This window comes from Danio rerio, chromosome 11 (assembly GCF_052040795.2).
Source record: "Danio rerio strain M-AB ecotype USA chromosome 11, GRCz13ab, whole genome shotgun sequence".
Lineage (NCBI taxonomy): Eukaryota > Metazoa > Chordata > Actinopteri > Cypriniformes > Danionidae > Danio > Danio rerio.
In genome coordinates this window covers 36,949,610-36,977,500 of record NC_141031.1, presented here as the reverse complement: position 1 = coordinate 36,977,500, position 27,891 = coordinate 36,949,610, and the positions used below count along the sequence as shown (strand labels likewise).

The window sequence follows — 27,891 nt, the reverse complement described above, 5'->3', positions numbered from 1 at the left end:
ATAGCACTCCTCCACATCAAAGTTCTTGAAAGCGAAGAACGTCAAGGTGCTCCAGGATTGGCCAGCTAAGTCACCAGAGATGAACATTATTGAGCATGTCTGGGGTAAAATGCAGCTGTTGAAGATCAATCCTAAGATTTCTTGAGTCCTGCAAGAATGATTTCTTTACCATTCCAGATGACTATTAATAAGTTAATTAAGTCATTGCAGAGATGTATGGATGCAGTCGTCCAAGCTGGCAAGACTTTTGTCTAAGCAAAGTCAGACCTTACTGTCCTAATTAAATCATTAAAAATCAAGTCATGATCATGTTTTATTTTGGTAAAATACGCTTAATCTAGAGGCCTTTGCCTTTCATATAAGTCACTTCTGAGACGAAATGATCAAATAGAAGTCAAGTTATTTGTTGTTCCTAAAACTTGGATAGGCGAAAGGAATTTTGTCAGGTGGTGTAGTCTGGTATGTTAGTTGTATGGGTTTAATATAGCTATTACGTCCAGTGTTGTGTTTATATTTATGATTGTTTATTTATGTAGCTATGTGGTCCGGCAAGACAAATTTAGTTTCACTTTATGTCCACACAATTGAGTGGGAACCCTGAAAAAAATCATTCTGACCCCAGATTATTTATTCACAGTATACATGATAGGAATGTTTTCCGCTGTAGTTATTTATTTACTTGTGTGTGTGTGTGTATATATACAGTCAGTTGTTGTCCTACAAACCTGCTTTCCTGCTTACCTCATTTAAGTGAAGGGGGAATGAATGAGTCGCTGTAGTTTGAAGATGTCGGCCGTTCAGACTGTCCAGACACACAGGAGTCTGGGAGCTCTGAAGCTTAATTCATTAGGTATTTCTGGAATCTCGTCTAATAAGCTTCTCAGCTCTCCAGATTACCAGCCAAGCGCTCCAAAGTTCAGACCAGGCTGAATGCGGCATTGTGAGCGTAAGCAGATTGAGTTTGTACCCGCTCTTCAATCATGAGCAACGTCTGGGTTTTGGCCAGATGACATTGTCTGAAAGGTACATGATGTGCCTGGAATTTCACTTTTTGTACTGAGAGTATTACAGTGTTTTTTTGTTTTGTTTTGTTTTGTCCTGTAGGTGACAATATGTTGACGGCCATCTCTGTGGCGCGAGACTGTGGCATGATTCAGCCACTGGACCTGGTCATTATTGCAGACGCGGTGCCCCCAAAGGATGGACAGGCTGCCAAGATCAACTGGCACTATGCCGACAAACCCAGCAAACACTCCAACAAGCCCACCAAACTAGAGGTCAGTGCGCCATCTGCTGGACACAACCCACCACTGCTGAATGCAACTGCAACTTCATGTATAGCCAAAGACTATTCACCTTATTCATTGCATACGAGCAGGCGCAGCCATTTGAATCATTTTGGCTTGAGACTTCCGGTCTCATTTACTTCCATTCATTTTTAGATGTTCAAAACTGCTCATTACGCTGCTTGATGTTGCAAACTGATATTTTCTCAATATATTATTCTACTTGGTCTGTATAGTAATGCAAACATTTGTTTGGAGAGCAAGTAGTTTGACCGTTTTCTGCCGTTTATTATTCCTAGTCATTTCTCCCATAGGCGACTGAATCGGAAGTTCTAAAGCAATCACGAAAACAGGTGCACTTCCGCATTTTAGACTGAGGTCAATAGAAAAAGGCAGGGATTCTTAACCTTTTTCACTTTGGGGCCCACTTGTTTCTCCAATCAATTTTTGAAGGCCCACCGGTCTGACGTTTTCTTTAAAATGTTTTGATGAAATGTTCATCTAAACCTTTATTTATTAACAAATATATATTATACATTTGTTGTGCATTCTGTTATTTCCTATTATTAGCATTTTATTAAAAAATATATAGTTTTATTTAAATTGTATTATATATAAACTAAAACTATATATATTTATATGTAGTTTTTTGATCGTATTAGCTAGGCTTTGACGTGTTTAATGCACTTGTTTCAAAAAAAAAAAAAAAAAAAACTTTGATTGCCAGTGTACATTAAAAACCTTCATATATTATCATCGGATGAAGCACAAAGCTGTAGCTTCAGGATCTCTCACCATTTGTGCTCTCTGTTTTCAGGAGGTGGAGATTATTTTGGAAGATGGTCATTCTGTGGATGGGTCCAGATCTCAGGAACAGTATCACTTCGCCATGAGCGGAAAATCTTTCGCTGTAATTATTGAGCATTTCCAGGACCTGCTGCAGAAGGTTAGTAGGCCGCTAATTCTCCCTATACTGTATCTCTGTGCATGTGTCACGTTTGATATTTACAATGTTTTCATGATGTAGCTGGTGCTTCATGGGACTGTGTTTGCAAGGATGGCGCCTGACCAGAAGACTCAGCTTGTGGAGACTTTAGAAAGTGTAGAGTGAGTATTACTTAGACACACACACAAAGTCTGTGTAAAATTTTATGTTTACAATGTTTATTTTGCTAGAACACAATGTTTTTGTTTAGGTGAACTATCAGTAAATCAGTAAAGTTAATCTGTGGAAAAATAAATTATTCATTAATTTTCCTTCAGTTTAGTCCTTTATGTATCAGGAGTTACCACAGCAGAATGAACCGCCAACTATTCCAGCATGTTTTACGCAGTGGATGCCCTTCCAGCCACAACCCAGTGCTGGGAAACACCCATACACTCTCACATCCACACACTCATACACTATGGCTAATTAAGTTAATCCAGTTCACCTATAGAGCATGTTTTGACTGTGGGGGAAACAGGAGCACCCTGAGGAAACCCACACCAACATGAGGAGAACATGCAAACTCCACACAGAAATGCCAACTGGCCCAGCCGGGTACTAGTGACCTTCTTGCTGTGAGGCGACAGTGCTAACCACTGAGCCACTGTGCTGCTGTAAAAAAGTTTGTTTTGGTAATCTTTAATTAAAGTTTGACTTTTGCTTCTCTTTCGACGTCAGTTTGACGCTTTCGCCATAATATTCTTAACCATGCCTTTACCGTTATAAGGAAATGATGCGCAAAAAGAAAGCCCCGCCCCTACTCAATATTCAGTTTTAGTTGGAAATGCATCAACATCCTAAAATGAAAGTCTTAGTAACTTCAATTCATTTCATCTTTATTTCAACAGCGCTTTTACAGTGTAGATTGTCTCAAGCAGCTTAACATAGAAGTTCTAGTATATTGAAACGGTCTCAGTCGAGTCTCAGTCGAGTTTTCACAGTTTAAGTTCAGTTCAGTGTGGTTTAAATTTCACTGCTGAGAGTCCAAACACTCAAGAGCAAATCCATCAATGCGCAGCTCCACAAGTCCCAAACCAAGCAAGCCTGTGGCGACAGTGGCGAGGAACAAAACTTCATCAATTGACGAATGTGAAGGAAAAAAAACCTTGAGAGAATCCAGTTGGCCACGACCATTTCTCTTCTGGCAAAACTTCTTGTGCAGAGCTGCAATCTGGAGAACGCTGGATATTTATTGTGAAGGACTGCAGGTGTGAGTAGGTCACCAGTGGGTGTACAGGCTGGTCCATGGGATCAATTCAGAGATTGGTCTGTCAGTGTGGTCTTTTAGGAATCAGTCTCACGCTCTCTGCTTCTTCATGACCGCCACAGCATCAGCTCAGGATATGGCACGCAGCGGCCGCCCATGGCTTTAGACACGATTTTATGTTCTCATGATTTTACCAGATACAGTAGATGCAGTTACAAATAACAAAAAACAATTTAATGCATAATTTGCAAGCTAGAGAAAACAAGGAGGCAACCATTTTAATCGCACTTACTTACTCTTGTGAAATGGAGAAAGAAACCATAAACTGTGCTCTGATGAAGTTCCTGTCAAACTCTGACAAAGTCCCATACATCAATAGTCTTTTCTGATCCTTCATTTAATAAATGGCCGATGAATCTCCTGTTGTAAGCATTTAGATCGCTGAAGCACTCGTCAGAAAAACGACAGGAAGACAGCACAAGGCTAGGCTATAATGCTGAGGTATTTTTTGCTAAATTAAACTTCAACCACTGACTCTTCACATCCTCATCTTTGGGTAGGGAAAATTACACAGAGCACAACGCCTTGGCAACATGATTAAACCGGGATCTGCTAGAGCAGGGGTGTCCAAACTCGGTCCTGGAGGGCCTGTGTCTTGCATATTTTAGTTCTAACCCTAATTAAACACACCTGAACCAGCTAATCAAGCTCTTACTAGATGTTAGAAACTTCCTGGCAGGTGTGTTGAAGCAAGTTGGAGCTAAACTCAGCAGGACATCGGCCCTCCAGAACCGAGTTTGGACACCACTGTGCTAGAGTGTTTTTCTTTATTTTCTTGCTACTGTGTCTGTGGGCGAGGCAAGCGGTTTAAAAATTCCTGGGTTTGTGCACGCAACAAATGGGAGGGTCTTAAGTTCCGTATCAACGTCACAACAGCACAGCTAAAGACTCATTATTAAGATGATTCATTTGAAGCACTATGAGTTAACTCTTTTATAGATGAATCAATAGTTTTAATAGCTTTAGCTGGATATTTCACTTCAGTTAGAGCTGTTACACACTACATGGAAGGTCATTTTTTGAAAAATACATAATAGGGGCTCTTTAATATTTCCCAATGGATGTTTAAAAGAGCAAGGACATTTTCACAGTATTTCCGATAATATTTTTTCCTCAGGAAAAAGTCTTATTTGTTTTATTTCGGCAACAATAAAAGCAGTTTTTTTTTTTTTCTAAACCATTTTAAGGTCAATATTATCAGCCCCTTTAGGTAATATTTGTTTCTGATTGTCTACACAGCAAACCGTCATTATACAATAACTTGCCTAATTACCTAATTTAGTCTTTAAATTTCACTTTGAGCTTAATACTAGTGTCTTGAAAAAAGTCTTTCCAAAAACCTGTTGTTAGAAACCTTGGGTTTCATTTCGACAGTGATCTGGCATTTAACAAACAAGTAAATTCAGTTGTTAAATCCAGTTTTTACTATTTGGCAAAAGTGAAGTCATTTCTCTCTTTTAATGACCTTGAGAAGGTGATCCATGCTTTTATTTTGGGAAGACTTGACTATTGCAATTCTCTATATGTGGGTATTATTCAAAATGCCCTGAATAGATTGCAATTAGTACAAAATGCAGCTGCGAGACTTCTGACTGGGACTGGGAAGTGTGAGCACATATCCCCTGTTCTTTCCTCTCTAGGCTGGCTGCCTTTTAGATCACGGATTGATATTGAACTATTCATTTTTGTTTTTAAATCCTTAAATGATCTGGCACCACCTTACTTATCAGACCTCCTACATGTGTATAATCCTGGTTTGGCACTAAGGTCTTCTGATCAGTTTAGTTTTTCTGTAACAAGGTCCCGGTGTAAGCGAAGTGGGAATTTGGCTTTTGCTGTTATCGCACCAAAACTTTGGAACAGGCTTCCACCCCACATCAGACATGCTCCAACTCTATCTGTTTTTAAAAAGCATTTGAAACTCCATCTTTGTACTTTAGCATTTGAGCCTTTTTAAATTTGAGGGGTTTGCCTTATGTTTTAAATGTTATGTATGTGATGTAGGTTTTATTTTAATTTAGTATTGATTGTGTTCAGCACTTTGGTCAATGTTGTGTTGTAAAAAATGTGCTATATAAGTAAACTAACTAACAAACTAACTTGAAAAATATCTAGTCAAATATTATTTACTGTCATCGTTGCAAAGAGAAAATTAAACAGTGATTAGAAATGAGTTATTAAAACTATTATGTTGAGAAATGTTTAAAAAAACAGAAATTAGGGAAAAATCTACAAGTGGTCTAATAATTCTGTATATTTAAAGAGAAAGTGTAGTTGTACTAACATTTTTTCCCTTTCCTGCAGTTATTTTGTAGGGATGTGTGGTGATGGAGCGAATGACTGTGGGGTGAGCTGTTTTTATTGTGTTTTTTATACGTCGTCTCTGTGTTGTGGACTGCATTACTGATGATGTCTGTATGTGTTTTGCTCAGGCACTGAAGAGAGCTCATGCCGGGATCTCACTGTCAGAACTGGAGGCTTCAGTGGCGTCTCCTTTCACCTCCACAACTCCCAGCATCACCTGTGTGCCCAACCTCATCAGGTGAGCTGTCATGACCAATCACAACTGGAGCACAAACACTGTAAACAGTTTTTTAAGAACCACATTTCAAGTGTCGTGTTTGTGTGTAGTCTCATACAGTACATGTTGTTTCTCCACAGAGAAGGCAGAGCGGCTCTCATCACCTCCTTCTGTGTGTTCAAGTTCATGGCGCTCTACAGTATTATTCAATGCCTCAGCGTCGCACTGCTCTACTCCGTAAGCTCCGCATTTCCTTTACAACTATTTTTGTGTAGTAGTTCTACTTCTTTTACAGGGGTTTGTGAATAACTGAAGTTCATTAGTTGAGCTGTGGATGTTGCTTCTTTGAATCTGATGCATTAATGATGCTTTTCAGATTGGCAGTAACCTGGGTGACTTCCAGTTTCTCTTCATAGACATGGCCATCATTCTTCTGATCGTCTTCACCAGTGAGTGCCATTTCTAATGTCTGTTCTGTATTTCAGATTTTCACATGCATGATTAATGCAGAAATTTGTGATGTTTTTAAGTCACTGAATATTCAGATTAAGTTTACATTCCATCATCAAAGTGGACTTTAATATTAATAAAATCATTTTGCTTTAAATAAGACCGAAAAAGCAAATTTGATTCAGGACTATAATTATATATAATCATTTTCTTTAGAGTGATGTCCACTTGATCATGCACAGTAGGATCAGATGCATATATATTTGCCTTTTTGCCTAAATGTTACACTACATCAAAAGTGCATTGATTAAAAAAAGAATTGTGTATTACATCACATTTTGTAATGCCATATAATTAAGTAAAATAGGCAACTGAAATAAAATGAAACTTTTACAGACTTTATAAATGTAATGTATAATAATGAATCTAAAATTATAAATGCAAACGATAAATTATAAAAAATATATTTTCCCCCAAAAAATAAATGGTGCAGCAACAATTACTTAAAGGGCACCTATGGTGAAAAATCTACTTTTCAAGCTATTTGGACAAACATATGTGTATATATAGTGTATAGATCATCATATTGGGGTGATATAAACACACCCAGTCCTTTTTTTTTTCAATTTAACAACATAAAAACGGTGGACCAATTAGAGCAGTTTTCAGACCGACCGCAACATTACGTAGGAGTGCGATTTCCCCCCGCCCACCGAATTGATTGACAGCTGCGCGCATTAACATGTTCCGGTAGTCATGTGTATATGTCAACAAGACCAGGCAGACATACGCAAAGCAACCGGGAATAAAAGGTCTGTTCTGTTCGCTAGGACCATCAATCATCATGAAATGTGATTGAGTAAGTTGCACATGTTTAAAGTGTTTTAAAACAGAGTATGTGTGTAATTAATTACAGCGTTTTACTTCAGCTTTACTTCATCAGCACAGCCGCGTGTCAGAACAATCATAAAAGAAGACGCTTCAATCCCGGTTTGTGGAAGTTAAATCAGGTTTATTTTGTACATTAGCATAACAGATATCCACACAGTACTGAAGGTTAGCCTGTATCCTGTCACATTTAAGGGCAAAAACAGTGCTAAGCGCGCTCTTTCTGACTGCCTGCCTGTGTGTGTGTGTGTGTGTGTGTGTGTGTGTGTGTGTGTGTGTGTGTGTGTGTCAGCTGCGGTGTGCGTGTGCATCTCTCTGTGTGTGTGTGTGTGTGTGTGTGTGTGTGTGTGTGTGTGTGTGTGTGTGTGTGTGTGTGTGTGCGTGTGCGTGCGTGCGTGCGTGTGTGCGCGTGAACTTTGTAATGCTATTGTGTGTGACTCATCAATGCAACTTCACAATGCTGATTAGTAAAGATTAGTTCTTAGTATTTCTCACAAACGCTATGTGAGACCTTCTTCCTTTAAGTCTGTGTGTTGTCTGACGCAGCCGAGGGAGGAGATTAAAGCACACGGGAAGGCATGTAGAAACAGTAGGCGGGAAAGACTCGTCTTAAAGGCGCAGTACGACAAAACCACCCCCTGCTGGAAATCAGTATAAAACAGCATCTTGTAAAAGGTATAATGAAAAATCTGATGGGTGTTTTGAGCTGAAACTTTATATACACATTCTAGAGACGCAAAAGACTTATATTAAATCTCAAAAAAGGGGTAACCTAGTTGCCCTTTAAATGCAGTTTGATGCATCTTTAAAAAAAAAAAAAAAAAAAAGGTAAAAAATGACCTACCTGTGCACATGCAGTCCTGTAGTAGTTTTTGTAAGTTTACATGAAGGCCAAACGGGCAATATTTATTACAATAACTTTTTAAAATCTGATTTATTTGCAAAAAAAAAAAGGTCAAATATGTTTTCATGTGGTTGCAGTTTAATTTGAAATGAGATTGAGTTATTGTATAATTTGTATGCAGTGTGTATTGATGATTTTTCTCTCTCCCTCTCGCTCTCAGTGAGTTTGAACTCTGCGTGGAAGGAATTGGTGGCCCGCAGGCCTCCCTCTGGCCTGGTCTCAGGTCCTCTTCTCTTCTCAGTCCTCACACAGATTCTCATCTGCCTGGCTTTCCAGATCATTGCCTTCCTCTTGATCCAGAGGCTGGACTGGTACTCCAAGCCTGAGTGAGTCTAACCTCTGCTGCTCATTAGTGCCACTGCAGATCATTCAAACGCTTCTCATATTGTAGAACATTTGTCCTATTAGCTCAGTTCAACACTGCAGTTTTTAAAATGAAAATCTCCTACTGATGTTTGCTGATGAATGTAGGAGATTGTTTGTATCTTAATATATTGAATCACATATTGAATAATCTCTTCTCTCACATGACGCGGCTCCGATAAAATGGTATTGCAATGAATTCGCAAATTAACATGAAAAAGATCTTAACTATCTGCTAAAGCAATGCACAAAATTTCTATTTTAGAAACGTTTTTGTATTTCAGTGACTTTGCTGCAAAACAACCCCATAAACTGCTATGACAATGATCTTCCTCAGGTACAGATTATGTGCTTTATTCAGTGTTAAATGCTGCCAATGTGAGCTTAAACTCCATTTTACGTGGCATTTATTTTCATTCTACTCAAAGCAGCAGCAAATAGAAAATAAATGAAATGAAAAAAAATTAAATTACTAACAAATGAAAGCCTTGACTCCATTCAAACCAACATCATCAGTCACTCTACCCTATATAAAGGATTGTAATACTCTTTTTATCTGAGTGGAGTGCTAGTTCACTACGGAGCCCCAGCAAGAAGCGTGACAGAAGATAGATGACGTTTAATGTTTTATCTCTTCAGAATGTGGCACTTTACATCCTCCAGTATTTTACAGTTTTCAAATGGGCGGAGGTGGTAATGTGTGTGGTTTACAATCTGTCTGTATGCAGTAACACAATTACTTATTTCAGCATAGATTTCAAATTAACATGAACATAAAATATGATGCGATAGGTGCTAAATATAGGCGCAGGAAACACCCGTGAGTCTTCTTTCACATTTTATAAACTCCAATATAAACTAATAATATCAGTCGGCCGTGCCGCAGCAGAATTACTATAACATGATAAACGGGATTACTATAAATAAAGGAACATAAATCAACTTACAGTCATGAGGGCACGTTTACTACTCATTACCTATGTTTCCATCCACCTATTTTTATGCGGACTTTGGATATTATTATTATTATAACCTTTATTTTACCAGGAAAGACACATTGAGATTAAAAATCTCTTTTACAAGAGCGTCTTGGCCAAGATTAGGCAGTACACAAGTCGCATGAGTCCAACAGACAACAAACAAAACCAATTTACAGTTAACATGAATCACACTGAAAAACATCTACAAACCTGTGTTTCAACTTCTAAATCTTTTATAGTCTTTTTAAAAGCATGTAGTGAAATCAATTCTTTGAACTGCAACTGTGTTTGCAGATTATTCCAAGCTAAAGGTGCTGCGTACTTAAAAGCCCTTTTCCCCCATCTCAGTCCGCACTTTAGGAACAGCCAGTAAATAAATATCCTGTGACCGAAGACCATAGTTAAGAACAGGCTTTTTACAAATGTAATTCTGTAAATATGATGGGAGTAAACCCAGTATAGATTTGTAAACAAGGATGTGCCAATGCTTGAGCCTACGAATGGACAAAGCAGACCAACCTACCCTAGTATACAGCACACATTGATGAGTTAGGGATTTAAAATTAGTTATTAATCTTAGCGCACCATGGTAAAAAGTATCCAATGAATTTAGACTTTAAGACGAAGCATGCATATAGATAACATCACCGTAGTCCAATGTCGACATGAATGTTGCTTCAACCAGCTTCTTTGTAGCATCAAAAGAAAGGCAGTTCTTAATTCTAAAATGGAAGCTTAAAATAAATTTTAATTTTTTCACCAATTGCTGAATGCAAGTACTAAAAGAAAGTGTATCATTAATTAAAATTCCAAGATTTTTGTACTGGGACACCAATTCAATCTCTGCACCATGAGTAGAAGTGATAGGACCTAGTTTTTGCTTGGCTTGTTTTGAAAATAGCACATTAAAAGCGATCTGTAGTTGAGAAAGGGCCAGATTAGGTGTAGATGCAACTGTGTATATAACTGTATCATCTGCATAATAATGAAAATTGGCATTTTTGATATTTTGATCAATATATATATATAGTAAAAACAAGAGGTCCTAATACTGAACCCTGTGGAACACCTTTAGTTACATTCAAAGTACTAGAAACAAGGCCATCTGCTTGCACACATTGATTTCAATTTGTAAGATAGCTTTTAAACCAACCAATAGCATGATCAGATAAACCAATACTTTTGAGGCTAAAGCAATACTTTTTATATAGCTTTTAAGTATATATGTATAAAAAAAACCATTGATGGAAACATAAATTTGGAAAATGCACAAAAACTTTTCATTCAATAAAAAAAAAGATGAGCATAAACTATGATGGAAACACTTTTACCGCACAAATTCCAGTAAATGCATTAAAAAAGGTCATGTGATTGTTATAAGAGATCATGTGATGGTAAAAATGTGTGTAAATAGAAAAACCAGCCGGCTGAGCATATTGTAAACCATCTGAAATGTTGTTTTGGTCATTCTAAAACACCTTAACCGTTTAAGTATTAGTGTTATTATATTATTAATGACATCCAGAATCAAGAGTGTCTGTTCTCCGCGTCTGACACCTTCAAACGCCACAGCGCGTTCACTGCATGTGAGGATTGCGCTAGCCATTTATTAGATGAAGAAAAGATTGACGCAGCTTCTTCTACAGTTTTTACTGTTAATATTTGATGCCAGTTAATCAGGAAGTGATGATTTTGTTCGCTTTGACTTGTTGGATGGAAACGCTGCTTTATTCGCACGCCTTTTATGCGATAATCCAGTTTTGCGCATAGTTCGTTTGCATTTTTAAATGGAAACAGTTATAGTTAGCATAGTTAGCTATAGTACTGATACCAGGAGAGACTGAACAAACTAGAGAGATTTACTGACAGACTGCCATCAGTGTTCTGAAAACGCCCTTCTAGGTCACACGCATGTTTTAAAGTCTGTTTTAAACTCAATAAGGAATTTAGTACAGCCTATATACTTTTAATCAAGTTAAGGACCATTTCACGGGGTGTGCAGTGGCTGATATTAAAATGTTTGGTGCAGACATCCAAGTTTCTTGCCGCTGGAATCTTGTGTAATTAGGACATTGTGTGACTGTCCACATTTGTTTGTGTCTGAGAGTGTAGTGCGTGTTTGCCTATGAATGTACTTTTATTTTGTTTTTAATTTGCTTGTTTTATTTACAGTTTCTACAACTGCTCTCTTCCTCATCACATGGATAACTACAGTAACTCCACCGGGACTAAAGAAGAAAATATTGTCAACGATGTGAACACCACACTGTTTTTTATCTCCTCATTTCAGTACCTCATTGTTGCCATCGTCTTCTCCAAAGGAAAACCTTTCCGCCAGCCCAGCTACAAGAACTGTAAGGATGAATGTTGATGCGTTCAGCATGACAGACAACTAACAAAGCTGTCTTTGAGAGTCTGAAATTCACTTATTAACTGGAAAATCTGCAATCTTTTACCCTTAAGAGAGTATTTTTTATTCTTATTTGAGTTGTTGTTTGTGTCATACCTAGTTTTAATCAGGCAAAATATTATAATCCATTAACAACATCAACATTTAAAATTGTGTGTGAAATAGATGTAAAAAAAATGACATTATTGGGATACAGTATAAAAAGCACATGATGTTGATATATTCACAATAATAATGCAAAAATCCCTTTTATAAGGGGTTTAAACGCAGTTGTGTGGCAACAGTGTGTGAATTTAACCAGCATCTAATCTAATCAATTTTATTAATAGCCGGCAGCTAGCTCTCTGCAACTCTCACATGGTTGCCCACTGAGCTAAGCAGGACTGCGCCTGCTTAGTACCTGGATGGGAGACCACATGGGAAAGCTAGGTTGCTGCCGGAAGGGGTGTTAGTGAGACCAGCAGGAGGTTCCCAACCTGTGTGGGTCCTAACACCTCAGTATAGTGATGGGTAACTGCTCAGTGAGCGCTGTCTTTTGTATGAGATGTTAAACCGAGATCCTGACTGTGTGGTCATTAAAAATCCCAGGATGTCCTTTGAAAAAGAGTAGGGGTTTTACCCTGGCATCCTGGCCAAATTTGCCCTCTGGTCTCAGTCCATCATGGCCTCCCCTATAACTGGCTTCATCACTCTGTCTCCTCTCCACCACTCACTGTCGTCATGTCATCCAGGTGGATGCTGGACACTGGTGGTGGATGAGGAGATTCCCCCCAATGTGTAGAGCGCTTTAAGTTTCCAGAAACAGCATTGTATAAGTGTAAGGAATTAATATTATAAATTCTGTTTTTCATAATCACACTTGATAAAAACAGTCTGCAGAAACACTGTGATAGACATTTTCTCTTTGTACGTGTCATCAGACGAGGAAATCCCCACCCATTAATGACGATCTCTCCCTCATTAGCATAGGACGTAGTCTTGTTTTTGAATCTGCCACTATGCTGAAACTCAGGCATTTGTAGGTCCGCCCTCTTTTAAAAAAAATGGCACAATCTCATTTAAATTTAAAGCGACAGTCACCAAAACCGCATAATTTGCAGTTATAGCAGTTATAAAAATATTTTCTGTTATTTTTCTGTTTTTTTATTATTATTTTTTTCAGCTGAAACTTTACATACACACTCTAAGGATATCAGAAACTTATTTTACATCTTATAAAAAGGGGCATAATAGGTCTCATTTAATACCAATAGAAATCTATTTCTTAGTTACAGTACATTAATTGTTTCTAGTTGTCTAATGATTTTTTTTCTTTTCTTTTTCAGGGCCGTTTGTCCTCTCTGCTTTAATTCTCGTCATCTTCATGTTTTTCATCATGTTTTTCCCAATCTCTGGAATCTACAAGTTTTTAGAGGTATGTTTGCATCTTTATAACTTGGCGTCCTTCACACTCACTAGCCACTTTATTAGATGCACCTCTCAAACTGCTCCTTTACCAAATTTTGAATCTGCCGATCGCATGGCAGAAACTCAATGCATTTATGCAAACTGAGCATCAGAATGGGGAAGAAAGGGGATTTAAGTGACTTTGAATGTGGCACGGTTGTTGGTGCCTAATTTTCTGGTCTGTGTATTTCAGAAACTGCTAATCTACTGGGAATTTCACGCACAATCATCTCTAGGGTTCACATAGAATAGGCTGAGAAAGAGAAAATATCCAGTGAGCGGCAGTTCTGTGGGCGTAAATTGGGGATATTTACTTTGGGCCCTACCTGAGTATTAGTGTTGGGCGATGTTGACCAATTTGGCATCGTACAATGTCTAATGTAAAACATCGTGATGGGTGATGGCATTGTCGTCGTAGGCGGGGGGTGGGGGTCATTGTTAAATATCAATTAATTCATCACGAATTAATTAATTGTAGCCTACCGTTTTCACTTCCCGACCCTCATGGTGTTTGCTTTACCCATAACCAAATCATCAATAAATATAGTTACACACAAATTACCACCTGTCAATCACTTTTTTTCCATGGGACACTGGCATGAATAGGCTCAGTGATCTGTGTCGTTATAATGTCTTTTTCTCACAGCTGGTGGAGAAGACAAGTTCTTTTGGAGTTTACTGTCATTTGTATTGTGATTGATGATAACTTCCTTATTTTATTATTATTATGAGGAAATAATGACAAGTAAAGATGCTAGGGCTCGACCGTTTTGATCGCATATGCACACAAAATTTTATCTATGTGACCTTAAAATATATTTGCAAGCATTTGGGCGAGTGCATAAATTTTCACTGTTTTCACAGCAAAATCCTCACCACGTGCACGGATTTTGGAGACATTAATGCAGAATGCATCTTTTCACCTAAAAACGCCAAACGCAGCACTCAGGAACAGATAAACAGTTGTTATGTAAACTCGCTGTAGTAAAAAAAGCCTGAAATACTTTCCCCGTCTTCACTGCTCTAGAACTGAACGGGAATGATTGGTTAATATCAGCTATCAATCACTTAGTCAATGCCTTCTGCCTTCAGATGACAGAAGCTACAATGGCAAAAATGTGAAGCGCTGAACATAAGAGAATGAAAATAATACTGACAGATTTACCTAAAGTTACTAATACTGGCACATCTTATTAGTGATCATGTGCTGAATATTAATCCACCATTTAAGATAAAAGACTTCCAGTGGCTTCAAGTCCGCTATGAAAATGACTAAAGAGAGGTGTACATTAATAAAGTGGCTGGTAAGTGTATATGTCCAGTAGCTTTGATAATTGTCACTCAAGGTCTTCCATAATCTAGAAAACACTATTAGGGTGCTTTCACACCTACACTTTTGTTTCGGAACGTATCTCGTTTGCCCAGTTAGCGCGGTTCAATTGGCATATGTGAACAGGGCAATCGCGCTCTGTTCCGCGCCAAAGTAATCGCTCCGAGATCGCTTGAGTGAGGTGGTCTCGGCTCGATTGAAACGAACCCTGGAGCGGATCGATTGCAGTGAGAAAGCGATCCGATCCGAGCGCGGTTATATCACAGTGTTTTATGGATATGTATAAGGCTTACGGCTATATGATGAGAGAATTATGATTAGGGCGGGAAGTTTCGCGAGTCCCTGGATGCCCGCAAACGAGTGATGATCTCCCGGTAATCTTGCGACTCCCTCCCGGTACTCAAATAGGCATTGTCGCGCACCCTTCTCACCCCTCCCCACCGCGTCTCTCCTCAGACACATCACACGCGCGCACCCTGTCAATCACCACCAAACCACCACCTCTCCTGACAGCTGAGCGGGACGCTGCAAAATAAACCCTGACACTCTGACCAATGTGAGGAGAGTTTACTCGCACGTGACTTTTTTTAGCTCTTTTGGTCCGATTATAAACATTGCAGTGTGAAAGCGAACCGCTCCAAGAGCAAAGAGCAACAATGTAACAATTGTAATCTCTGTTTCGGAACAACTGAATCGATTCACAGGTGTGAAAGCACCCTCAGTTAGACATTTTGATGTTATTTAGAGATTGAAAGCAATTATGCTGCTTCAAAACGTTTCCGGGTTTTCACAAATATTAATATTATTTTATTTAACGTCTTTCGTTTTTAACCTTTCTGAACTGTTGAACATGGTGTATGTTTTTATTAGATTTTTCTAACGCTCCACGTTCTCCTCAGCTGGTGTGTGTTCCTTTGAGTTGGCGCGTGTCTATGGTGATTATAATACTGGCCAACACCATAGTGTCCGTCATCATTGAGGTAAGCATAAGACACATGGATATTCACATAATAAAACAAGTGCATTTTAATCTGGTCAAGGTTGGGGGAATGAAATGGTTAGCCAATTTTATTTCTAGATCATACACAGTATATATTTGGGGTAATTACTACTATACTGTAATATAGATGATAATTGGACTGATAGGATGTGACAGTCAGGTGAAGTGGACCCTTCAGCCTGGGTCATAACACACTGCTCTTGCTGTAAGCTAATGAATGTATTATACTTGATGGGATATACATAAACTTCTACATAGACAATAATATGGTTTTGAATTAAAAGCTGGTTATTATTTAAGTAAAATAAGTAAATATACATATAGATTTCAATATATTTCAATTTTATAATATATAATATGACTCGAATAAGCTTCAAAATTGAAATTTCATTAATATAGTAAGCAGATCTATTTGTTATTTGTTGCATTAAAATGTATGAGAATCATTAAGTAAATTTCAGTAAACTGTTTTTCCCATCCTGATACGAACTAAATGTTATCTGCTCTGCTAAGGCTGATATACAGGACCAGTTTAATTTTGACCAGATACAACTGGCGAATTGTACAACGCGTCTGATTCAGCAGCAACATCATCAGCAGCTTCCTCTGCCTCTGAATCCAGCCCTAAGAAAGGGTCAAATTATTCTTGCCATGATTCAGACATGCCAGCAATTATTGTAGTAGCATAGCGGCTGTGTGCTTTGCCTTTTAGATCCTGACTACTTCCTGGTGTTGACGAAAGGTCACGCCCCTTTCAGCCGATCTCTTTCACCTGTCAATCAATAGAACACTAGAGTTCAGCAGCCAATCATGTGATCTCGTTTATGCTCATGGTCCAGAATGAAGTAGAGCTGCACGATTCTGGTTAAACTTTTGAAATGAAGATGATTCTCCTATGATTTTTTGAATAGGCAGCTAGTCAAAAGAGCACGTAATTTATCTGTAATTCCAACATAAAGGCACAGTATGTAAGATTTGTTAATTAAAATATCCAAAAATCACTAGAACAGTTATGCCCGATTCACACAGGGCTTCAGCGTCAATGCTTGACAGAGCGTGTCTAAAGTTGGGGCTGATGTGATCATCATAGAGTCAGCCAATGAAATTAGTCCGCAATCTGCTACAGACTGAGTTGGGGTATTTGCACACAGCTATCTGATTGGCTGGCGCTTGGAAAGTTGGTGACGAAGTGGCTCCAATGCATCGACAATTCAGTTTGGCAACGCTACACTACAAAAAATGCTTTTCTTACCTAGATTTTTTGTCTTGTTTCTAGTCCAAATATCTAACAATTCCTAAATCAAGAAGAATTTTCTAGACAAGCAAATTATACTGTCTTGTTTTAAGAAATAATATGCCAATATAAAGTGAGTTTTTCCATGAAACAAGCAAAATAATCTGCCAATTGGGTAAGCAAAATAATCTTACGTCAAAAGAGAAAACAAGATTAATTTGCTTACCCCCATTGGCAGAATATTTTGCTTGTTTTAAGGAAAAACTCACTTAATATTGGCATTTTATTTCTTGAAACAAGATAATTTGTTTTTCTTGTCTAGAAAATGCTTCTTAGCATAAGAAATTTTAGATATTTAGTCTAGAAATAAGACAAAAAATCTTAGCAAGAAAAGCATTTTTTGCAGTGTAGACGTCACCCATTCGAAGTGAATGAAAATCGTTGACGCTGACGCCATGTGGGAATGGGGCTTTATGGGTTTACCTTATGTACTGTCATTATCCCGAATGTTCAAATTTTAACTAGTGCTAATGACATTATACACCCTCAATGCTACCGTGCTAAAAATCTTTGAATACTTTAGCATGAACATGAGTCATTTAGGATGTAATAAACACAACAAAAGTTTTCAACCTAAATAAATCTGAAAATGGGTTTCAAAGTAAAGGTTTTTGAAAACCCCAAGTGTTCAGGGCAGAGTAGATTAAAAATCATTTTAAAATAGTTGTTGTGTAAAATGTGAAACTTTTATTAAAGTGAAAGAAATAACTGTTGTGTTTTTGGCTACATCGTTGTCATGAAAACAGCCTCAGTGTTACGGTTCATCAGATTATTTTGTATTTACTTTGCTTGTTATGAATACACGCCCTCTAGTGGTGAAAATAACATACTCTGCCTTTTAGTCTATAGCTATGGAAAAAAGAGGTTGAGACAACTTAAATTTACAGATTATCAAGAACGTATTTTTTGTTATTCAGTAAACTACTAATGACATTTCTGTTGAATTTGAAATGTATGCATGTGTATATGTATGTACACAACTGTTTTATATAACGGTTCAAGATTACATTATTTTAATTGCTACCATAGACACCTTTAAATCAAAACTATAAATGTTATCACATTATACCTTTGTTTGTTGTGATCACACGCCCTCTAGTGGCTAAAATTACACACTGTGCATTTAAGTCTATACCTATGAAAAGAAAGCGATTAACTGACATTTTAGTCTATAGCTATGGAAAAAAGAGGTTGAGACAACTTAAATTCACAGATTATCTAGAACGCAATTTTTGTTATACAGTAAACTACTAACTACTAATGATATATATATATATATATATATATATATATATATATATATATATATATATATATATATATATATATAACAAACAGTTTCATATAACGGTTCAAGATTACATTATTTTAATTGCTACCATAGACACCTTTAAATCAGAACTATAAATGTCATCAGATTATGCTTTTTTTTTTATGCTAGTGGCAATGATTACACACTGTGCCTTTAAGTCTATAGCTATGGAAAGAAAGATTCACAGATTATCTAGAATGCATTTTTTGTTTCATTTAGTAAACTACTAATGACACTTTCAAAAAGTCTTTCAGTCTTTCATTTTGCACAAGAGCACAGACATACAAATTGAGTGAATTAATCAACAACGAATCAAACATTGCTCTTCATTACTGTATGAATCCGTGTTTTTGAACAAATCTCTATTTTATTCAGTTTTATACAACAGTTCTGTCTGGTTCTCATATCTGATTGGCTGATAGCCGTGCGATATTCTGCAATATCAGAACTCCTACAGCCTCTTTACCCTTAGTGTATTACTCCGCCCACATACATCCAACAAGAAAAGCAGACACTACAGATCTAAAATTTAAAAGATGCTTGCTCAACTGTTTAACTGTCAGCTTATGATTTGAATCCGGAAGAAAGTAGTTCCTCATACAAAAGGGTTTTTGAGGCTTTCCATGTTAGATTTTGTTTTTATATACACAATTATGCCGTCAAACTGTTATATAAACGCAATATCACACTCGTAGCAGTGCGATATGGCTGTATATCGGCACTGGTGGGGGCACCCACGCACTTCTTCCACCAGTGTCGATATACAGCCATATCGCACTGCTATGAGTGTGATATTGCTCATATATATCGCCACCTACTGGCATAATAGTAACAGTGTCACATTTTTTTAACGCTACCATAAACACCTTTATATCTGAACTATAAGCTGTTATCAGATTCTGCCTTTGTTTGCTGTGTATACATGCCCTCTAGTGGCTAAAATTGCAAACTGTGCTTTTAAGTCTAAAGCTAAAAAAGAACTTATTATGTAACGCAATTTTTGTTCTGTTAGCTAAACTTCTAATGACATTTCTAAACTTAATGTCATTTGGTCGTTCATTTTGCACAAGTGCAGACACACATAGAAAAATTGAGTGAATTATTCAACAACTAATCAAGATATCGCTTCTCATTGCTGTATGAATAAGTGTTTTTGAACAAATCTCTATTTTATTCAGTTATATTACGCCACCTACTGGCATAACAGTGTTAAATTTAATATAACGCTTCAAGATTGCAATATTTTAATTGATACCATAGACGCCTTTATATCTAAACTATAAGCTGTTTTGCCAGTAGTTATGGGAAAATACAACTTTTCACAACACGCAAATAATAATCATTATAGTTGATAACTGTTGGTCAAATAGAGATCTGCTGTGATTTTATCGGCAAAAGTATAAAAGACATTGTCATTTAGGAATAAGATCCCACAATACTTTAAATCAAGAACGTGCAGCTCTAAGCCAACAAAAATCTCTTGCCCTCTTCTGTTTCTCCTGAACTAACACACAGTTCCAAAATAAATAAATAAATCACTGCCCTTTCAAGCAATGTATTTAGTTTTGCTCTTGACCAGGAACAAGCAGACACAAAATGATGACCATAAATCTTTTGCTAGCCATGTGATCCGTAGCTCTCTTCATTCTTTCCGCCCTACTGCGATTATTCTTTAGACCGTCGTGCTTGACGTCATCTTATGGAAGCATGTGTTCAGCAGAGACAAGCAGGGAAGCTATGGCGTCTCCCCTGCAGGCCCGATACCACAGGTTGGGAAAAAATCTGACACTTCAGTTCACCGTTGCCTTTTCACTTCCTGGTGTCCACTCCGCCTTTTTCCTTCCCTCTCACTTTCACTCTTTTCCCACTATCCTTCCTTCTTTCTCTCTCCCTCACACCCAACACTCTGTTTTAACGTTTGGCCTTGCATGCGCCAACATGATTTTTCTGAACGCTCTCTAGTGCCCCCTTGTGGGGACTCTGATTACCCCACTTCCCCCCCATTTTCCTCTAATGCTCCTTCTGTAGTTGCAACTACTGCATACGTGTGTGCGCTACTCCGTCTTGTTTAAACTGCGTGTTTGGGATGACGGTGCAGGTATGTGGCTAAATGAGCAATGTTTTAACATCTAACACGGTGAAAACTTGCACTAAAGTTCTGATATGTTGTGTTTTGTGTGTCGATGAAGCTTCTGGTTTTGGTTAAAGGAATATTCCGGGTTTTTGCAAGTTTAATGTCTGTGGAAAGCTGCTTGGGGTTTTCTGGTTCTTTAACTTAAGTGTTGAGTTTGCATTGGCAAATGACTGGTCAGATTTTCAGGTATTCTTTCAGATGATGGAGACTTGTTTCTGCTGCAGGAATAATAAATAAATCTTTATCACAAAATTCAATTTTAATTAGTTAACTTAATAGTTTCTCACAATTCTGTTAATGTCTTGCTGTATTTTTCTCAAAATTGCACTTTTGTTTCGTGCGATTGTTTACAGAGATTATATTATGCAATACTAACCTCGATATTTGTAATCGCAAATTTCTTCCCATTTACATCTTGCAATTTTTGTTCTTAAAGTTGCATAAATAATTCTTGTAATTGTTTTTTGTTTAGACGTTAACATAAAATCTTACAATTCAGTAAATTTTTTCCTCAGTTTTGACACTTGTCTCTATTTTTGGAATTTGAGTTTCAAAATAGTTTGTTTACAGAGTTTTGTTTATTGTTATGTTTACTATGTAAATTGTTTGTTTATGGAGCTTATATTTTGCAATACCGACTTTGATATTTGTAATTGCGTATTTTTCCTTTTCTTTTTTAGACGTTAATGTAAAAAAACATATTGTAACGATAATGTAAAAAAACCTACAATTAAGTTTTGTTTGTTATTTTCTGTTTATTGTTGTTATGTAAATTAAGTATATAGAGTTTATATTTGTAATTGTTTTTTCCCCATTTCTAAACTTCCATCTTGCTATTCAAAATTTTTGTTTTCTCAAAGTTGCATATTCTCATGGAATTTGAGTTTCTCAAAACTCTCAAAAAAATTTTATAGAATCTGTTTATTATGTAAATTGTTTGTTTATATAGTTTATATTATGCAAAATTGACTATTTGCAATTGTGATTACATCTTGCAATTCTAACTTTTTTTTCTTTTTTGTTGCATAAATATTTCTTGTGACTTATTTTTGTTTAGGCAATAACACAAAAAAATTTTTGAGTTTCATTTTTTCCTCAATTTAGACTTTGTCTATTTTTGCAATTTGAGTTTCTCAACCCTTTTTAAAAAATCTCAATAGTTTGTTTCTAGAGTTTATATTATGCAATACTGACTTTAATTAATTTGTTATTGCAATATTTATTTATTTTATTATTTTTTTTTCTTAACTTGCATAAACATTTCTCTTAACAGATTTTTGTAAAGGCGATAATGAAAAAAAAAACGTACATTTGAGTTCTTAGTCATACTCAGTTTTGACTCGTCTCTATTTTCGGAATTTGAGTTTCTCAAAATTCTCAAATTTCTCAATTGTTTATAGAGTGTAATGTTTATTGTTTTTTATGTTTAGTTATGTTATGCAAATTATTTGTTTGAGTTTTTTTGTAATTGCATTTTATTTATATATATTTTTCATTTCTAAACTTACATCTTGCAGTTCTAACTTTTTTTTTTCTCAGAGTTGCATAAATATTTCTTGTAACTGGTTTTTGTTTGGGAAATAACACAAAAATACAATTGAGTTATTTTTTTCCCTCTCATTTTTGACTTGTCTTTTAATTTTGAAATATAACTTTCTCAAAATTCTGCCTTTTTATTTTTTCACAAATCTGCCTTCATATCTCAATAACTTTTTTCAGAGAATTTTGATATTAACTTCTAAATTAGAGGGAAAAGTCAGAATTTTGAAATGTGAACTTCTGTAATATTGATAAATATTAAATATTGACTTACAAAACAAAACTTGCAATTAAATTAGTAATTTGTTGCAGAAACAAGCCTCCATAAATGACTGAAATGATACCTGCTGTAAAATCAGCTTTGTTTAAAGAAATGTACTACATTTTTAAAATGTCTAAAAAAATAGGACCCTTATTTAAATTCTTGGAATGATGTTTCACACAAAAAACAATGTTTCATGTTTCTAGAAAAAGAATGTTTTTCACAAAAAGTAAACGTTGTCTTGGTGAGCATAAATGGCTTCAAAAGCATATAAGAATTTTACCAGTCCCAAATGTATGTACTGTAATTTGAACTCTTTTAATCAAGCTGCCATAGACATTAAATAACTCTGAATACTCCTTTAAAGGAATGTTCAGGGTTCAAAATGAGACTGTGGCCTGCTGTCAAGTGCCACAAATAACTGTTTATTGCTTGAATCATCATTTTAAAGTGAGAGGCTACTTTTCTAGGTTGACAAATGCCTGGTTACAGGTTACTGATTTAATTAATGTGGGGGATATTGTATCTTGTTAAGCACATGTAAGATGTTACATCACACATTTGTGGTGTCTTTAAGCAGGTGCTATCTAGTATTACTTTATTATGTACATAATGAGTCTATTCAGTATATTTTGAGCTGTTAATTAATATTTATAGTTCAGGTTTTTATGTTTTATCTGGCTTTTTTGTTTTCAGTTTTGGTAATTTTAGTACTTAAATTTGATCTATGTCTCCAAGAAAGTATTTTTTACATTTGTTTTATTTCATTTCAGCTTACAGTCCCTGAAAAAAAAAATGTGAAAAATAATATTGATACTAAAAAAAGCTTTTCCCTTCTTAAAGTAGATTTAAAATTTCAGATCACCTGGAATATTCCTTAAAAGGAATGTTCTGGGTTTAAAACAGTTTCTATTGACAGATTCTGTGGCCTGCCATCCTTTACCACAAAAATTATTTTCACTCCTCTTTCAGAGTATAAAAGCAAAAACCGTGTTAAGTAATGAAGTAAAAATGACGTCCATTGAACAAGACATTACTTAATATTAAATAAATTCTAAATCTGATATTTATATTTTTGAACTTTTATTAACATTAAAATTATTATAATAATACATATTTTCTATCAGCACATTTTGTATTAAATTATATGTATAAACTTTTTTTTTTTTGTGCCCTAGGTTAGTAGTAAGCAGTATTAGTTACTCTATTTCCAAGGTTAGTAAGCAACCTTAGTCACACAATTTCCATTTTAAAGTGCAAATAAAATCAAAACTAGCTATGTTTTTATTAGCTCACATTGGCAGTTTTGTGGTGAACAATTCAACTGTGCATGTCATTAAGTGTGCATGTCACTATAATTCAAGCTTAAAATCTGAAAATTCTGTTTGTTTTCAGTTAAATTTCCAGATTGTGATTTTGAGATATTGGGCGTGGCTAACATAATTAACCACGCCCCTCTAAATGTCAGTTTTGACCATGAACAGAAAGGTGATGATGAGGAGGAGTCTGTTAGGTTCTAATATAACTCTTATAAAGTAAACTATTCAAATCTTTTGGAATGGAATGCCTACTTCACTACATCCAATCAGCTTGCAGTAGAAAAACAAGCCACACCCACTTTTTTTTATGACTTTTATGACAAATTACAGTAAAAAAAAAATGACAAACCAAAACAGTTATATTACAAAAAGTATAAATAGTATCAACTTAAGTGCGAAAAAGAGAAAAAAAACATGCCAACAAATAAAAATGTGGCTTAACAAAAACTACAATTGTACAATCAAACAATACACTCTACTTTGCACTTAGGGAAAAAAAGAATCAATTTGACTATAGATCAATATACTTATATATTCCTTAATGGGTCCCAAATTTTCTTAAACTGGTTAGATGAACCTCTCTAGACAGTAAAATTTAAACATTCAATTTTCAATACCTACTGTTTTCTCATTTAACATTCCGTTTCTCTAGGAAATGTGTCACAATACAAAAAAAAAAAAAAATGGTTGCAGCTTCTGGTTCATGTGGGCCCAGCCCTAATTCTACCCCTTAGCCCTTCCCCTCCCCCCTACCTCTCGTTTTGTGCATTTCCATGAAGGGGTAGGGGTGTTCCAATTCTCTTAAGCTTGAAGGCGTAGGGCTAAGGGGATGGGCTAGATACCCCTTCAAACAGAGATTTTTCAGGTCCACACTGGAAACCAAGGGGTAAGAAAATTTCCCAGAATACACCAGCCACAGCTGCACCCGGAAGTAAGGAGATCCACAAATTAGTATTTTTTTGTGATTATTACGAATTTTGACAACAAGCACATGTTTTAATACATTCATAACGACATTCGTGTTTTACCGTTTAAAATAAAAACAGCTAAATTTCGCTATCTATAATCCATAATCATAACTCATGTATAGCGGTCCCATTGCTTTCTGCCACTCAATGACACTCAAATACCCTGTCAGAAAAGTCTAGAGGCTGTGAATGAGCTTTTACAGTGTCTGCTATAATGTTAATGTTGTTTTTTTGTGTATTTACATGGAAGAATATGGCCACTGTGTAAATGTGCAGTATAGTTATGATCTTATTGCCACATTATATCCTTATGTTACCATAATATATCCCTTCAGTGATTTCCTGAAGATAAAAATACCAAAAAATAACACATCTGGAATAACCACAGCAGTCGCGGTCGCTGATCTCTTATGAAGCCAGAGATTATGATGACATGATGACGTGTGCAGGTGCTGTAGTGCTGTCCCATTTCATAGAGGTAAATTTTGAAGCCCTTCCCCTTCACACTCTGTTTTAAGGGTCAATGGAAAGGGGTAGGGGTACTACAAAAATAGAATTAGGAGTGCGCCATGGACTTTAACCCAATTCAGACATATTTAGTGTCTTTTTAACTTCATCCCTGTCCTACTCTTTATACACCACATTTGCTTGTCTTTTAAATAAAAGCCAGTTGTTATTTTCTGTGGTAACTGACAGCATGCCATAGACTTGAACCCGGAACATTCTTATTTAATGCCATTTGGAGCTTAAGATTAGCTAAAGCAAAGAAATACACACCATTTGAATTTTGGCATTAATTCAAATAGACATTCATTTCCCTTGCATGTGCTTGAAGGCATGACAAAACAAACCAAAGGCTCTCACATCGTTTCTGCAGATGAATATGAATCTCATTTCACTTACCACGTTTAACATTTACAGCAGTGGTCACCAAACTTGTACCTGGAGGGCCGGTGTCCTGCAGATTTTAGCTCCAACCCTATTCAAACACACCTGAACAAGCTAATCAAAGTCTTACTTGGTATGCTTGAAACATCCAGGCAGATGTGTTGAGGCAAGTTGGAGCTAAACCCTGCATGGACACCGGCCCTCCAAGACCAGGATTGGTGACCCCTGATTTACAGGTTGAAATTCTGTCTTGTCAAGAACATGTGGAAAATGCATACATCTTCTCCTCCTTGTTCTTCCATGCCATTGTGTGTGTGTCTATAGGGAGGAATAGACATGTATGGATCTAAATGCCTCTCCTGGCTCTGCTGCCGGCGAAGAAAAGTTCCCAAGGCACGCTACATGCATCTGGCACAAGAATTAAGCGTAGATCCTGACTGGCCCCCCAAACCCAAGAGCACTACTGAAGCCAAACCCGCCCTACATCCAGATGACTGCTCCTACCAGATCGAGGCGATTTCCTAGCATTTCTTTCAGCAGTAAATACACTCCGTATTGCACGTCCAAACCACCAGGGATTTCTGTAAACACTGTCAAAAACAATTACGAAAAGACCAAAAACCTGCTAGGGGAGAGCTGTCTTTCTTCCTGGATTATTTTGTTTGTTTGTTTCACTTCTGCTGCTCAAGATTGTTTCCTTTTTTAAATGGGTGGAGTTTACAGGCTGGGAACTGTAGAAGCTCCGCCCCCCCCCCCCCGGGCATGCGGCTCGTCACCGATATTCCCTTAAAGCATCATGTAGACCGCAAAACGATTGAACTCATTACCAAATGTGGCTCTTTTAGATGATTACCATCAAATATCACCGAAGCTCTGGATTTTTGTGCTTGAATAGTAGTCGGCAGCGCTTCATCTCTACAGGAGGCTGCATGCAGATGCATAGGAAACCATCAATGCATGCGGAACAAACCAAACTCTAGTGGCTCACCGAATCCGAGATCCAGCGTCATTTCCAAGCCAGCTTGTTTTTTGACAAATATATATCGACGTAGATGTATTAATGATATATATATTCACGTCATCTTTACTTTGCATATCTCTTCCCATGGAAGAATCGAGGTGGGGATTCAGTTGTGAAAGGCCAAACATTGTGAAAGCGGTTTGTGTTATGTCTCCTGACGCAGTATCTGGTCCATCCATCGCTGCAACTGTTGAGACCTGATTTACTCAACAGCACGGCATCTCTGATTATCTTTGTTTGCAATGACACTGGGAATTGCATTGGGATAGGGGGAAAAGGGGGTCTTAGGTGTTCTTTGGGAAAATTCAGAAGATTGGTAGAGCTTTAGGAAGTGAAGACTTCATATCTGAAAACTGTATGTCGCTTTTTATTGCAATCCAAATCAAATCAGGCTGCCAATGAAATCACTCAGAATTGGTTAGTTCACAGTATTACTTCTGCATGACTTTCTAAGAGTTTTGCTGCTAATTTAAGAAACAAATACAGCATTCTTTATCTGAAAATGCACAAGGAAGGCTCAATGTAATGCTGGAGATCCCTTCTGTTTTTTCCAGATGCGATTTTATTTGCATAATTTATGCAGCGCACTTCAACTGTGCTCAACTTGCAGGCTTTTCTCAGTGCAGAACTGTTGTTCTTGCAATTTTTTTAACATGTTGCTCCTGAAATGAACCACTAAGCAATATCAGGTCATCACCTACATTTTTCTTCTGTATACTTCTTTTATACTAAGTTTGTGTTGTCGCTCATTTAAATACCCAACTCGTGTATGTGTTGAGATCTGGTTGGTCATTTCATCGAAGTCAGTGTTGTCATACTGATTTGCTTAGTTTTCATTTCATATGCTAGCTTTATATTTAATAAATATATCAATACAAATTAAAATGGTTAATAGTAAAATTTTACTATTAAAAATAAAACATCAGTTTACATCATGCAATAAAAAGTACTTTTTGTCAATTTGAGCTTTTTTAAAGTTAAAGTTGCAGTTAAAGTTAAGAAATTGCAGTGTCGTGATCATTTTTAACTCCGTTTTGAGTTTGAATATTCAATAGCATCTCAATAATGTATTTCAAATCTGATTCAGATCTCACAATTCAGATTTGTTATGGAAGCCTGTTCCCGCCACTCAATTAAAAAAAAGAAAAAAATTATAAAGTCAAAATTTCCTAGTTATAAAGTCAGAATTGTGACTTATGAAGTCAGAAATCGGAGATAAAGTAAGATTGCGAGTTAAGTCAGAATTCTGAGTTAAAAAGTCAGAATTGCCAGTTATTAAGTTAGAATTGCGAGTAAGTAAGTCTGAATTCTGAGTTAAGTC

The 27,891-nt window shown here is 36.6% G+C and overlaps 1 protein-coding gene across 5 annotated transcripts in view; it reads left to right on the top strand.

Annotated features, from left to right (window-relative positions):
* Positions 1 to 27,516, top strand: part of atp13a3 (ATPase 13A3) — an 88,656-nt gene extending 61,140 nt beyond the window's left edge. For 2 of the 5 annotated variants that reach the window (XM_087274005.1, XM_087274006.1), the window contains exons 22-34: positions 1,105 to 1,277; positions 2,104 to 2,232; positions 2,314 to 2,393; positions 5,846 to 5,888; positions 5,974 to 6,083; positions 6,203 to 6,299; positions 6,439 to 6,511; positions 8,465 to 8,630; positions 11,820 to 12,001; positions 13,383 to 13,471; positions 15,733 to 15,813; positions 20,116 to 20,208; positions 25,874 to 27,516. In XM_087274005.1, coding sequence (XP_087130131.1) covers positions 1,105 to 1,277; positions 2,104 to 2,232; positions 2,314 to 2,393; positions 5,846 to 5,888; positions 5,974 to 6,083; positions 6,203 to 6,299; positions 6,439 to 6,511; positions 8,465 to 8,630; positions 11,820 to 12,001; positions 13,383 to 13,471; positions 15,733 to 15,813; positions 20,116 to 20,208; positions 25,874 to 26,074 — 1,517 coding nt within the window. In that variant the 3' untranslated portion in view covers positions 26,075 to 27,516. Of the gene's footprint in view, positions 1 to 1,104; positions 1,278 to 2,103; positions 2,233 to 2,313; positions 2,610 to 4,270; positions 5,889 to 5,973; positions 6,084 to 6,202; positions 6,300 to 6,438; positions 6,683 to 8,464; positions 8,631 to 11,819; positions 12,002 to 13,382; positions 13,472 to 15,732; positions 15,814 to 20,115; positions 20,209 to 25,873 lie in introns of those variants that run through there. The other 3 variants (XM_087274007.1, XM_087274008.1, XR_015502792.1) reach the window with 2 other exon arrangements.
* Positions 27,517 to 27,891: the final 375 nt, after the last annotated feature.